Source organism: Cryptomeria japonica, chromosome 11, assembly GCF_030272615.1.
Source record: "Cryptomeria japonica chromosome 11, Sugi_1.0, whole genome shotgun sequence".
In the NCBI taxonomy this organism is placed as follows: Eukaryota; Viridiplantae; Streptophyta; class Pinopsida; order Cupressales; family Cupressaceae; genus Cryptomeria; species Cryptomeria japonica.
In genome coordinates, this window is record NC_081415.1 from 480,435,715 (window position 1) to 480,451,817 (window position 16,103).

Genomic DNA, 16,103 nt, shown 5'->3' on the forward strand with positions numbered 1-16,103 from the left:
ACCATGAATAATAGATGCATTCCAAAGAGGCAGGCATTTGAAGGCAATGAAGAGTGGCATGCAAATACCATTTGGGCAATGATGGTTGCTTTCTCCTCAAACAACTAAACCAACAAAAATAATTTCATCTCCTACTTAAAAGCCTGACTGCCACATTATTTTAATACTCTTCACCATAATGATATAGTTAAGCTTGACTTAATAGATCAATTTACAGGCTTAAAATCCATAGAATAGTTTGGCAGGATAGCACTGAATGATCACTTTGACTCTGTTTATGCAGTGCTGATATCCAAATTCAATTATTCCCTCTAGTGGTAGTGGGACTGCTATTTAGTGGGTCTGAGCCTCAATAGTACCTACCCCTCTGCAGGTCAACTACTCGCTTCTGTCACGTCACCTAAAGCTGGTGGAGAAAGCAATCATCACGAACAGTTTCCTGATAAATTTAGAGCTTAACTTCTTTCAAAGCACCAATTTGGATAGCTGGCTTGCAAAGCCGGCAAAGATATTGTGGTGGGACTTGGCTTTGCAGTTGAGGAATCTGTCATTCAATTGATGCTAAATTTGGAGGGATCTTTGCTAATTTGTCAATAGTGCGGGAATGTGTCCAAAGAAAATAAAGGAGGGAAAAAGGAGAGTGGAGTAGGTGACACTGTTCCAGAAGTCCATGCCATGGCTTCTAAAGTCAAAATCTACGTGTGGTTTTGTCAATTTACCAGCTTCAAGTTTCAACAGGCAGACGTTTTGGTCAAATTGCTCTCATTAAATTTTTAGCTTCTGCACGAATTTCATTCATGTACTGTGTTATGTGCGAACAATACGACAGCATTATTTGTTGACAGTGTTGAGAAATGAATAATGATGTTGGATGGGATGAGATGTTTGTGAGAGCGTATGTCGCTGCCAAATCTTTATGAGATAACTCAGTATTTCTCTTTGGTTTTTCACTTGTAAAGGGAGGTATTTAGGTCTAGTAAGGGTTTATTCTTGGCGGGCGCGAGGTCTGCGGTTTGAATTTAAATCTGTGCGGAGAAGTTACAGAGCCTGGAGGTGATGAAAATTTGCAAGAAATTTTCATTTCATGCGTCTGGAGGTGATAAAAAAATTGTAAGAAATGAAAAAAAAATTTCATGTTTTCATATTTTCATTTCACGCGTCTGGAGATGATGAAAATTTGCAAGGAATTTTCATTTCATTCTGGAGATGATGAAAAATTGTAAAAGATTTTCATTTCATGCTTGTGGTTGGTGATATAATTGATATGTGCCTCAGAAAAGCTTCTCTCTCAAGCCAGGGTTTGTTAATATCACAAGAGGGAAAACAGGTCAATTTAGGTCACAATTATGGAGTTGAAGAACGATGCGGCTGGTGCGAGATAGGATATGATTATATTTTTGGAGGAGCTACGAAAATCGGCTGCTGGTCTATTGGTAAGGCTTCTTGTTTGTTAGGTTTTGGAGGCTTTAAATTTGACAACTTAGAGTTAGCCAGTGTCTTTTTTACTTCATTTTAGCGCTTTAATGTTCTGTATTACTTCACAGAGGTCTTCTAGCCTCGTATTTGAAAATAATTTTGCGAAATGATGTTTCTTTTAGAAGCTTTGTGCTTATGGCAGAGCTCCATCTTTTCGCAAAAGTTTGAATTTTTCTTTTAGACGCTTTCTATTGATGGCAGGGCTCCATGTCTTCGTTATTGAATAGCTTGTGTAAATGAGTACTTTTGTTCCTATGCCGATTTTTTACAGTCGTAGCAAAATTCGTCAATTTTAAGAATCTTTCATGTCTGTACTGTGGAAATATTTGTTCGCCTGAAAATCTTTCGAACCCTCACCTGATCCAGCCAAATTTACTCTGTTCATAAGAGAGTCTTAAAAGTCCAATTGAATTAAAATTCGCTAAATTAAACTTTGAGGGAGGAAACGTTTATATGTGAGAATTGGTTGCGTACTGAAGAGATGAAAGGATGTGTTTCTAATTGCAATCTTCTATTGCTTAATCTCTGATTTTACGCATCTTTGCACTGAATTTAGCTCAAGTAAAAAATTTCACTTGTCAACAGAATAGAATTATTGTCCCCAATTTTGTAAGTTTTATCAATTTCTATTGTCGTCTATATTCCATTATCAATGTCTTAAAATTGATAGTCATTGAGGATAAATTGCCCTTCAATGATGTTAACTGTAGCCTTCTGTAGTTTCTGGTATGAGATAAAAATAGGATTTCTAAATATAGGACTTGCATGACTATTGTGTGTTTGTTATTTGCATGAAGAAGTCTCTGGAATTATCAGATCTTTATGTAGAGAGATAATTTGTGATGCATTAATAGTTTCTGATTGTGATCAACTGATCCTTGATTCTTGATCTTGTGATCAAGAAGTTTTGTAATGTGTGAAAATCAATAAAAAGATTTATTTGTGTTTGCTACATGCAATCAATTTCTGGTCTTTTTAATTTCTTCAAATGAAACAGTTTACCCTTATCTTTCAAGTCTAGGCCGCATTAGAGCAACTTGAATTGTTGGATTAATTGTTATATTTCTGGGAATTGTTCTTATAGTCTAACGGTTACTCCGATTGAGCGAAGATATTGATATGAAAGTTTATTAACAACTGCAGATTTTGATAAAATATCTAGATATATATTTTTAAATCAGATTGCATTTAATTCTAAAAATACCATTTAAAATAGACTGAAGAAAACATCTATACTTTGAATACTGTGGCCGGCTTTACTATATTGGTAGTCAAATTTATTGAGGTCATCCACCTCTCCTCTAGATATTCTAACTAAAATTGATTAAATATACAAGACGTGACATTTTGTGTACGGCCAAAGCTAATGAGTTCTTACATGCCATCTCCATCAGAGTCTTCTATACTGCATAGGTATCATTTATTCATTTTTAATTGGTTTCACAATTAATATCTATATGGGTAGTCAAAACATCTTACCACTTCATATTCAAACAGCTTCATATTCAAACAGCTTGTTTGATGGGCGTATTATTGCTGTATATTTAGCACAATTGAGTTTAACTAGACTTTAGCGTGGGGTCCCTTTGACTTATAAGGCTTCTACAGTAAACCCCATTAAAGTAACACTAGATGTATTATTGTTACAGTAGTGATTGGTGATTAGTGTACATCAAGGTACTGAAAATAATACTTACAAAACTATCATCGCCACTCTTGACATATGATAGTCACTAACGTACCCTTTACAAACTTTCAACCAAAAAGAATTGAAGATCAGGATAATCCCTGGGAGTGGAACTTTTATGTTGGTGTTTACCTTTGAAATTGTTAGGCTGAATGCTTAGGGAAAATATTTTTTAAAGTTGAATGCATTCTAATAAGCGAGATGATGTGTGTATTTTTTAATAATATAATTTTATTAATTATAATTTTAAAATTGTAAGTATATTAAGTATTTATTATTAATAATTCAATGAAATATGTTTATTAGATTAAAAAAATTGATATATTAATAAAGCATAATTTTATATACAAATATTTTAACTTAATTTACAACTATTATTCTGAATCAGTCAAACAAAACATATTAATTTTTTATTAAATATACATACTTGTTTCTATATTTTGTCTATTTTTCATACATTTATATTGGAAAAGTTAGATTTCGTTTTACATTGTCTGTTTCAAAGTTTTACGGAGGGAAAGTTGGATATTTTTAAAAGCAACGAGAAAGTATTTACAGCATGCTTGAAAATTTTATCGTTTATCAACTGATTACTGTTACATCCAGATATTGTGCACGTAATCAGTCGTATCGCCTCGTGTTCCTGCGTTTTAAAATAATCTTGTCAATCACTAAGCAAACATGTTTAACACCGTTTTTCGTTAAATTACCCAGAATTAACTACTGATAGCTGCTCGCCTCGAGAAGAGCTCTTGTACAAAGTGATAAAATAGATTTCTAGAAGGTTTATGAATTCTTTATCCCAATAATAATACAGGTGACAAAACTGAACTTTACTGAGCAAAACTTATATTCTTAATTTAAAAAAAAAGACTTGAGGATTATATGTTTCAAGTGTTTGCGTCATACACCATTTTAAATTTAATGTTTGGAACAACAATTTGTAATTCCCTGCAGGCAATCAGTTGTAAGTGTTTCTCTGCGCCATATATTGGAACACAACAATACCAGGCGACAAAAGTCATGTGCAGAGGCTTTGAGATTACATACGAAACTTCGATCTTTAAAAATTTGCATTTAAACGTCCAAACGGAATGAAAAGGGAAAATTCTCACACATTTCATACTCACTCAAAGTTTTGTACTTATTTATTTTTAGATTGAAACACGTACACACACAGTCACATAAACCTGTCAACAGACTGTTAAAGGACGGACCCTAACAACTACGAATTCTGAGAAGATACACTTTAGAACAGATCCTGCACTGAAGGTACGTATCTGTAACTACATTGTGGAATGTACAGCCAGTAGACCACGCAGAATGTTTATTTATACAATTCCCTTAAGTGAATATTAGAGAGGACTCAGAGAGTTCAATTGCAAGCCGAGCCTCTATCCCCCTATTACCTTGTGCACAGTTAAATATTATTGCTACCATCCCCATTTCCATCAGGACTACTGACAGATAGAGCTGCATTGCATGCTTTCCTTGTACGTGGTCTTGATTGTTATTTACATGACAGCTTAATCAATTGAAGGAAAAGCTTCACAATCTGACTTATTTTCCAAAAGCCCATATGTTGTCATCACAATGAGAGCTGGATGCTGCTGCATAATCTGGTGTTTGTGGCAGCCTACTCTGACGGCGAACTAAAGCCTGCATATCAGCTGACATGGGATTATACAAAGCACTCACTTCATCAGAAAATTCATCCTGACTCTGACTCAGCTGTGATGCAACGAATTTGTCCAGCATTCTCCAGTCTGTGACCTGCTCTTCCATGTACATTGGACCTATAATTTGTTGCTGCTGCTGTTGCTGTTGCTGTTGTACTAGTACTTCTCTGGAACTACGTCCTGACTGTGTTAGAAGGTCTTCTATGTTAGCAGACTCTAACAAACGTGTCATGGAGTATTCATTGTATTCAGGCCTTTTGTCAGCAGAAGTAGAAGAAGAATTAGTATTACAAGCAAGTTTTGGGCTCTCCAGTTGAGGCAGTTGGAGAAATGGGTCATGCTGAAATTGGTAGTCAAGTTGTTCAAGCTCTTGCTTGCAGGTAAATGGATTTTGGTATCCGAATTGGTGTACTCCCTGTGTAAAATTGGTATTTGCAGAACCTAGTTCAGGTAAGAAAGCGGACTGATCTTCATAAAAAGAAGCTGAGTCCAAATCTATTACTTTAAGCTTGTTTTGGACACTGGTTCGTTTCTTAAAGGCACGGCAAACAACCCATCCTTCTTCCTGGTAAGATCACAATGGAAAATGTATTAGCAACTTCAACCTTCACAAAAACTAAAGCTTCGAACAATTGAAACTTTTACTAAATTTTGCAGTTCAACAAACTACTAAGATATATTTCATATAGTTTTCTGAATCACACAAGTCAATATTAATTATCATTTGATTAACTATATTTCACTATACTCTTTGACTAATGGTTCACCCTAAGCCAATTTCAAAGTAAATCCTAATCTAAAGCTCACACACAGCTCACAATAAAACTTATTTTCATATGGTTCAATATTACTAATATTACTGAATAAGGATTGATTATTTTTTATTAATAATTAAAAAAATATTATTTTTCATGAGTTAATTATACTTTACTCCATGTCTAATGGTTCACCCTAGGCCAATTTCACAATGTAAGGTTCACAATAAACTTATTACATAACTACTATTGATAATTAATGTTTGATTATTTCTGATTAGTAATTATTTTTTATTTTTTTCATAAATAGTATTTGTAAAACATTATTTTTTCATGAGTAACAATAAACAAACCTTATTGAACCATGGCATAGTGAGAATGAAGTATTTGGAACTCTACATAAACAACACATTCACCACAACCCATCACAACCCATCAAGTAACAAGGAGGGCACCAATCCCAGTGTAAAATTGAAACTTCAAAAAGAAAAACGAATCAAATGAACCATTGCATAGCATTTATATTGAACTGAACTTGCTAGAATATCATCCATTGCAATATTTTTTCTGCTTTGAAGTTGAGCAAAAATCACTAGCTATATAGAATAATAATAAATAATAATAAAAATTCATAATGTACTTGCCTGTGGAGGACCATTCTCGTCTGTCTCAAGCCTATATTCATGCATAATCCAGTCAGTCTTCTGACCATTGGGTGCACGGCCTTTGTAGAACACCAATGTCTTTCTCATGCCAATGAGTTTCATCTTTGCATAAATTGCTTTGTCTCTGCCTGTGGCTTTCCAAAAACCAGCTACAGTAGCCCTGTTTGTTCGTGTACCTGTGGGATACTTTTTATCCTTATGACTGAAGAAATACCATTCAGTTTGTTCTTCATAACCTATCCTGCACCGCTCTGTTAAAACATAAATGCATATAAGTTATTGTACTCTATAACGTTTGTAATCAAAATACATATAAATTATCGTAATCTTTTTGTAAACAAAGTGCTTCAATTTTCATGATCTAAAGATGAAATCTATACCTTGGAGATCCCAGGGCTCAAGTCTGTAAAGATCAATGTCTCTAATGACGTCCAAATCAATTCTTTTAGAGGCAACTTTCTTCTTAAGATAATAACCTACGAGCTCTTCATCCGTAGGATGGAACCTGAATCCCGGAGGAACATGAGATTGCGTACTATCCATTTTGGAGAATGAATTCCTGCACAAGAGAATGTTCATAATTTAAAAGAAAAATAAAAATTTATCAAACTTTACACCGAACAAAGATCTACAAAAAAATTTGGAAGAATCTTAAAATGCATTCAGTTTGAGGTAATTGAACTATACAGCTCAATTTTATGCGCTGTTACAACCTAGAAACTTGAGGATGCACTGGGAGAGGAAATTTATCTTGCACTGAATAGCAAACATCTTAGAAATCTAAGCATAATCATTTTAAATTTCAGTATATCCATTGCACCACACACAATAGCAAAGCAGCAAAAGTAAGCAAACGAAAACCTGGAAGAAAAGCTTGAATTTAGAAAAATGGATCCTTCCAATAATGTTTTTGATACAAAAATTGAACTTTAAGATACGCTTCTTTTAACATAGCTGAAATTGACAGTCTCGTATTACAACTTTATAATAAATAAACCGTAAGATTGTTTGATAGCAGAAAAGTTTATATTCCTCAATACGGATCTATGATAGCCTTTTATCTACTCCATGTGAGCATTGTCTAATACTACTGCCTTAAAGTTACAAACACTTTGAAAGATACATCACATAATTTGACGTGCAATTTAGTGAAGATCCTTTTGTTTTTGGTGGCTATACAAGAATAAAATTTAGACTCTCTCCAATGTATTTTAGCCTGCAAAGAGGTACAAATAGATATGGACAATGACACAAGAATAAAAATTGAACTCACACCCAATGTATTTTAGCCTACAAAGAGGTACAAATAGATATGGACATGAAGAGCTTACTCATGAAGAACGAACCATATTGAAACTTCTTTCGGATTGCTAAAGTTAGATTGCGACGGTTCAAGTCTTGAAATGCACGTTACAACGACTAAGCTCAGGCTCCAATTTCTATGGTTAACATTATCTCGTACATATTTGCTTGAATTCGAAAGAGACGCACTATATTCACCCTAGTTATGCAAGCATGGTTAAAACGATTTCAACTTACCACTTGCAAAGAATCGATCATATCGTTTTGTTTCAGAACTGCCAAAACTTATCCATAGCAGTTCCCTTTATTTTAAATTTCCATTTCACTGTTAACTTTATTGAGCCAGCATCTAAACAACTCACTATGGAGACTGCACGTAACCAATTAATGATAAGTCTCTAATTGAAAACTAACGGTTGACAGAAAACTGGAAGAAAAAGAGGAATCTTTGAGCCAGTGTGATACTGTTGCATTAAAGGAATAAAAAGGCTTCCTGTTAACATATAACAAAGTGTGCGCATTGGGAAGATAATAAATGAAAAAAACAAACGCAATAAAGATATAAGAAACAATGGCAAAGGATGTATAGATGGATGTGTATGGTACCCACATTCTTTTTGTCGGATTCCGACAGGAAGGGGACAAAAGTTGCTAGTCATCGATTGCCACGGTAACAAATTGATACACATACACATATGACGTTTCTGTTCAAATGCACGCGAGCATGCGCATCTCTTCTGTTCAAAGTCAGGAAAAGCGGCTCCATGGCAGAGCGGAATGTGAGTAAGACAATAAACAAGATTTAAACGTAGAGCACCACAACACTGCTATGTTTGACAACCATGTCGCCTTTGTCGGGATAACTCATTATATCAACTACTCCACAAGACTGAAAGGACGCCAAGCATCAATATAATTTTTTCAATCTAACAGTTGTGTGATGTTTATCTAATAATTTCAAATACTGCATTATGAATCTCTATAATGCCTATCGTTTGGGGACACACTGCACGCCTTGCCTTGCCAATGACCATCGTGTTGATGGTTGACAACAGGCTTATTTGACTTCACTACCACTCTCACTCCATTAATCCAACTGAACCTTAATCCTTTGTCTGCCTTCCTTAATTATATCACAATATCACTTGGTGAAAAGTTGATTGTTGGATTTATCGAAACCATCTCACTCTAATCGGTGGATTAATGTATATGGCATGCCAAATGATATGGTCCAAGTATTCAACAGAAATGAAAAAAAATATTAATAAATGATTAAGTTTTTCTATAAGGACATGATGATATTCATGATGCATTTCGTCAGTATGCAAGCCATTCAGTAAGCATCCACTAATATATCATTAACATCTATTCTTCAAACTGTTAGAATGAAGCTAACGGAAAAAAAATTATGGTGCAAACATCTCAAACTCAGGTGTAACTTGAGTAGACCTATATTAAAAATAGAAATAATAGAACACAATTTAAATCAATATGATAGTAAATTTATTTATTTTACACATGGTAAATCGTTTTCATATGTAACAAAATGATAGACTAACTCTTTTTATTGTTTAAATCCTACCAAAGGTTATCCTCACCTATTAATCCTCTAGAGTGTCCAAGCAAAAAAAGAACAAAGAATTTTTTTATTCTATTATGATAACCCACAAAAACTTAGGTATTATGGGATGATTTATAAAAACTTAGGTGCATGTTTTGAACCAATTTTTATCTACTTAACCTTCATGAATAGTGATCCATGAAGATCCATCTCCTATCGTTTAAAACTGCACCATCAAATCCCAATGAATCATCACATAATTTAATAAACTACCAAAATAACACATACTACAAATTTATTTTCCTTTTCTCCATGCAAAAAAACAAAACAAAAAAACTATTTCTAATTACAATAAAAGAAAATTTAAAATTCTTTCAACCTGTATTTACTTTCGACATACATACGTAGAATCCACTATGCCGTATCACTATCCTTTGCCTATGCGTGAGGTCTAATGCAAGTCTACACTTGGCTTCATACATTGCTTAATTTCAATGTAAGAAAAGACAGCCAAGCTGCCCTATAATACATTACACTAAACGCTCTTCCTAGTTAAGGCTTTATGGTATTTAGAGACCAGTGATTAGATTTCTCCTCAGTGTTTGAGAAACTAACTGTGGGATTTACTTAACAAGGCCGATTTGATCACCTGGCTAGAAAGGGTTATAGCAACTAAACAAAAGGAAAATCCATAAACTTCTCTCTAAACATATGCAAGAAAATTTAGTTTTAAACTAGTTAATAAGAGGTCCTCTGATTTGAAAGATTGTTTTGATACGAATTCTGGTATGGAATTTCATGCTACCTTCCTATTTATTATGAGTTATAGTGATAATTAGATCAAATATGTTTTAAAATTATTGGGACGGTTTAAATTTTATGCATTAAGCTTTGATTTTTAGACTTAAAAATATTAAAAATTTATAATTGATTAATATTTTCTAAGCTTAATATGTTGTTTAGTGTGTGGGGTTCAAGATTGACTAAAACTATCCAAGTGATTTGGTTGGTCCTTTAAGAACAAATAGGACGATAAATGAACACCATAATTGATAAAGAAGATACTGTTTTTGGATGGTTTTATCTTGTTTGGTTCTTTTTAGTCTCAAGAAAATAATGGAGGAAAGAAACCAGTGTTGCCGAATTGGACTATTTCCAAATTCAATCCTTGCTTAGCAATGTTTAGTTGAATTCAAAGTGTTTCAACTCTTAATTGGTACATACTTTTATTTGTATAACAAGTTAAACTTCGCACTTTCACTTTTGTGAGGACTAGTTCCTCGGCTCTCTTCCCATACATTGAATGACATATGGTAGGGAATGAAATATCATATACTCTAGTCTATTTTACATAAACAAGTTAAAAGCAAACATAAATATAGAGTATGAATAATTATTTTTTATTTTAACTGTATATATTTTAAATCTACGTTTCGAAACATATCTAATAATATGATCCAAAATTAGATTAAAAATATATTCAATTAAAATTAAAAATAATCACAAGCAATTAAAAAAATCATACCAAATCACTGCACTTGTTCTTCTATCACTACAGCAATCACTACAGCAATACCACGGTCAAATGGATTTTCGCTACTGTTTAGATACTGTATATCATCTCGTGTGTACTAATCGTGGTCAATGTGAACAGTGACATTATATTCGGAGGAAGCATAATGGTGGTTTCGTAGAAGAAAGATTCAAATTTCCACCAATGCGAAGGGTATATTCTGACACATTGCACAAGACATACCACTAAAGACACAAAATTTACGCCCAAAATGACTCGGTATTGTCGAGCTACTTTTCCTCTTGTTCTAAGAAAAAACCACGTGGAGGCTATGTATACCAAATATGGTACGTCCAAACTGACTTAAAAACCCGCAAATCTAGCAATACGGCATGGTTATGTTCTTAAAACCAATCAAGATTCAGTACTTACTTTCCTTACACCACCATTCAAAAGAGAGAATGGATGTACATCAGAAAATCGGTTAAAAAAAGTTCGAGTCATAATGAATCGGTTTGGAAAATTGTTCAAGGAAAAATCTTTACCACAAAATATTTAGTAGATTTTGACAGCGTCTTAACCCTTGGTTTGGGATGGAAGCGGTGGCCTTAGAATACCTCGGTTCATTGAAAGAATAGGAAGGTGGAAAAAATCCTCAACCTGGAACACTAAAGAACAGGTAATATGTCCAGCATTTTAGTGCCCGAGAATTACTCCTGTGGCTAAATGAGTAGAAATATATGACATGAATGTTCACCAGGACATCAAAAGGTTGTTAGACTATGTTCAGATAGTACCTTCCTTAACTAATATACATCTAAATAAATAAATAGAAGTCCTAGGTTTAGTGTTGAAAGCTTCAAGAAAGCAGTTGTGACTTCTGAGAAACCAAATCAATCAGTCCGTAATAATGCTTACTTATGATCGTTCGAAGAGCCTTCACAAGCATCGGAACCATGATTTCTTCTCTGATCACTCTCATTTGCAGTGACATAATGCGAACAGCTGAATTAAATTTCGAACAGCGATCTATGAATTCGTGCTCAGCAAGTTCGCAAATGTACGAAATTAACTCAATCTAGAAAATCCACATGTTAATTTAGCTAAATATGAGACTCATCAAACCGCTGGTTCTAAGGATTGATCTTGATCTTCCTTGTTCATACTAAAATTTATTTAAAATTTTCATGTTTATTTAACAATCAAACCCTAATTGAGCTTTAAAATGAAATAAATGTTCATCTTTCTTCATCAATCGTCGCAAATTATCTGCACATTTGCCAAAATCAAATTTGCAATGCAAATATAAATCGAAGCTGCTAGCGATACATAAAATTTCCACGGCATCACATAAGAAATTCCAGAATTACAGATCGCGGTTGAATTACTATAACAATGCATCATAAAATAATCAAATTACTAAGATACTGCATCATAAAATAATCAAAAGGACCGGCACAAACCTATTCAGACGAAATTGACAACCTATTTACGGTCCAATGTGTGAAGTAACCGCGGCAAACTTGAAAACAACACAGCTTCGCCGTAAAAGCACCACGCCTTAAGGTCCAGCGAGAATGATCTTCACAAATGCAGGGATCGGCCGCGGATTAAATACGAGAATTCCTGCTCTGAAAATCCTGTAGAAACGAGAGGCGAGAAGAGGAGCTTTGCTGTACTTTATAGAATGCAAAATAAACTAGGGATCTGAGCCAAAAGGCAACCTCAGAACTGCCTAACCTAAACAAACAAAAGATCAGTCTTGGATCTGAAGAATGCATAAACAACTGCAGAGTATTTTAATGCCAAAAGCGGGATAAGGCAGGGTCATAAACAGCTGTAACAGAGCAGAAGTGGGAGACAAATGACTGCGCCTGGCCCTGACTACTATCATCAACCTCAACAAGAGACGCAGAAAAAAGAAATAATATACTTCCTCAGGCGTGGAAATCGCTGGAACAAGACCTCAACACATCGCAGCAGTGGCAAGCACGATTACAAATAGCTGAAGGAGAAGCAAGAAAAAAAAAAGGGGGTCCGGAGGGGTGGCTTGCGCGTGAGAGCTCAAGGCTTGAAAAAGCAGAGAGAAATGAGTGAAGAAATGAGTGAGTTCGCAAAATGAAAAGAATAAACCAAGCTGCCTGGATTTGGTTTCGGCCCCACAGTGACGTAGGATATCAGAACGGGGGACAGGCTTCGAAACTTGGACCAACTTTCAGGTGGCGTGCCCTTGTCTGGTCCTGAGACTACCAGTCCTTAGCAAACCAAATTTTTTCCAGCTTTCAAACTTACAGCGAGAGGGAAATCAGAAATACTTAAAATGAAATGAATGAAAAGGCTTTGGCTTTCTTTGTTTGTTTGCTGCTCTCTCTCGTCTGTGCACGTGAACCGGGTTGAATTGAATCAACGGTAATAACTACAGCAATAAATAGGAAAATGAAATGAATTGCATTTATGAGATTTTATAAACCGACTATCCACTAAAGCAACGTTCGACCCGTCCGGAATGTCATGCCTCCCGATAGCTTTTAATCCACGGCCGGCCGGCCAACCGAAAGCAAGCGAAGCATCCCGGCCGGCAAGCTTAATGCGCCGCCCGATGAGTACGTGGACCATCCCTGCCACGTGGTCTATTTTGGTAGGGCGTAAGCTTTCAGCCATCCCCCTCTCATCATTAGCCCCTGCGGGGCCCACCTTCACCTCCCCCCGTTCCGTTTGGGCTCCCACACGCTTAGTGCCAAACCTATGCTTTTCCTTTTTTTCCAAGAGCATGCGAGCCCAAAAGCCTGCACCAATCCGCGTCTGCCAGGTCCCCCTGAACTACCCACGTGGAAGCAGAACCGCGTTTTCAATTGCAGGGTGGGGCCCAGGCAGAGGGACCACCGGTGATAGGCGGTGCCGCCCACCGGTAAAACATCCCCACATTTCCAGCTATCGTACTTGAAGAGGGCCATTGCCGGCGGCGGCGGCGCGCGCCTGCATTTGCATTTTTACTACTACTTATACGTCTTCATTATATAAGTTCTTTTTTCTTTTCAATTCGCAAAGGTTAAAAGTGAAGGAAAAGATTCAAACGTAAGCGGATACGAGATCTTGCAGTTGCACCCCTTTTTCCCACTCCTCTCGGAAAAGTTTTTGTTTTACAAAGTTTGTTGGGTGTTTTACATGAGTTTGGTGGGTCATGGGACCAGCCGATTGTTTTTGTTGGAGTATTATCTTCTTTACTAACATAACATCCCAGTTATGAGGCTGATTTGGTGTGTATATTTTTTTTAATATACGAATACAGGTTTCCTCTTTTTGGCTTGCGCAATCTTATCCCTTACCAAACTCTATCTTAATAAGAAAAGTTCTTGCTTTAACAAATATAATCTGTTTTGTTCCACAGTCGCCATTCATTGATGTGCATAATGTTGCACATTAATGCTTTCATTCCGCTTATAATTATTCGTTTTAAACACCTGAAGCAAGTTTGATGATTGATGGAACGTCGTCACCAGCTCGTGGGGGACTCACACTATTTATGTTCCACACACGCACGAGTGTCCATTAGGATTCCTTGTGTAATTCGTCTGCAATTTGAATTCTGCATTGGTGGACTTGGAATTTATAGCCATATATAAATTTGAAATTTCCTAGAATTTCAACAAAAATGTATGTCTTAGGGGAAGAGCACCATTAGTCGTTGTAGTTCTAACAACCATTCACTTCTTGTGTATCCAACCCCGCAATTACTAACTTTAAAGGAATCAAAAAATGATAACTAAAAGCTGATTAATAAATTTCATTTGTACTGATTAATAAATCGCAACAAAAATGTATGCCTTAATGAGATTGCAAGAAAAATACATTAATAAAATTTTCACGATACTAACAAATATTTTACTTATTCATTTAGACTCATATATAAATAAATATAAATAAATATAAATAATATATATATTGATAGGTAATGGGCCGAAGCCAATAAGGTGTACATACCCTACCCCCTTTGTGGGATTTAAAATTGTGACCTCTATTTCAAGAGCACAAGTTCCCCACCACTACGCCAACTCAGGTTGTACATATCATTTTTTAATATTATTATAATGGTGAAATTTTCATATCTATGTCTTTAAAATGTTTTGGTCTATTTTGTTTAAGTTGTCTCTTATGCAATAATAAATTTATAAATGATAAACTCGACTTAAATTTTATTTTTATCTTATTTTAACATTTTTTATAATTGGAAATCGTATTTTAACTTGACCCCATTATTATATATTTTTAGAATTAGTTTTGATTCATAGATCTGTTATTTGTCATCCTAGCTTTTAAAACTTCCTCATATACAAATCTAAACTTCAAATTTTTAAAAGAAAAAAGATTAAAGTGATACATGTCAACCTTCTTTTCTACCAATTGTTGTGAGTCAATTTAGTGGGCATTTGTGTATTATGTTGTTGTCAACGACATTATCCATTTAAAACTAAATGAAAGAATAATTGTAATGAACCTTAGAAATGACAGCATCAAAATTACAACACATGCTTGCATCATTATCCTATGCATATTACATTTTTGTGAGCATGTGGATGGAAATGAGGTAAAAAAAGGGTCAAAGGTGGTCATGTTTTTTTCTTGAAATTATCAAAATTTGAACTTTGACATGTAATTGAAATGTTTACACTCAAAACTTATAAACTTATAGCTATGATAAAAATTAAAAATTGTAGTGCTTTGAATCTAATTTATAAACTAATTTTTTTTGTTGAAATGATTAAAAATGAAGAAGTTAAAACATTGAGTGACTATAAAATTGGTCATGGTTTTATTACTAAAATATAACATAGCATCAATCATACATCTTTCTTTTTTTAATTTCGTTAAATATTTTTTAAAGTCATTTGATGGAAAAAATAGGACAATGTGTATTACAAGTTATACAATTTTTTTTATTAAATATTTTTTCTATGACTATTTAAAAGTGAATGCATCACTGAATGTATGTGTCACCTAACTTTCATATAAATAATTAAAAATATAATTTTTAAATGTATAGAGAATAAGATATAAAATAATCATACATTTTTTAATTAAAAAAATTGAATAAATGAATAGAAATGAACAACAAAAAAAAAGCATATGCATATGAGGCATATGAAGACACCACTATGAGGCATATGAAGACACCACTATAGGTAAATAGAAACAAACATCTAGAAATGTTTTGATAATTGATTGAATTTCATGATCATCTCACTAGGGCTCACACTATTTATGTTCAACATGCACATGAGTGTCAATTAGGGCTCTTTGTGATTTTGTTTTCAATTTAGATTGCTCCATTGGTAGACCTCAAATTTATAAACACAAATTTAAATTTTATAATTTAATGTCCATTAGTGCCCTAATAGGATTGCACTAAAAGTGTACTCCCTAGTAGAATTGTAATAAAAATACAAATTAATGAAATTTGAATGATA

At 34.4% G+C, this 16,103-nt stretch overlaps 1 protein-coding gene across 2 annotated transcripts; it reads right to left on the reverse strand.

The window, feature by feature from the left end:
- Positions 1-4,292: 4,292 nt before the first annotated feature.
- Positions 4,293-13,036, reverse strand: LOC131068775 (NAC domain-containing protein 105). Of its 2 annotated transcripts, none has more exons than XM_058004041.1 (4): positions 12,102-13,036; positions 6,643-6,821; positions 6,242-6,513; positions 4,293-5,407 (listed from the first exon to the last, which is right to left on the reverse strand). In XM_058004041.1, exons 2-4 carry the CDS (start codon positions 6,803-6,805, stop codon positions 4,724-4,726), a joined length of 1,119 nt encoding a protein of 372 aa, XP_057860024.1. In that variant the 5' UTR covers positions 6,806-6,821; positions 12,102-13,036; the 3' UTR covers positions 4,293-4,723. The 2 variants fall into 2 exon arrangements, with proteins under 2 accessions (XP_057860024.1, XP_057860035.1); XM_058004052.2 differs by lacking the exon at positions 12,102-13,036 and adding an exon at positions 6,950-7,129.
- Between the last annotated feature and the right edge of the window lie 3,067 nt (positions 13,037-16,103).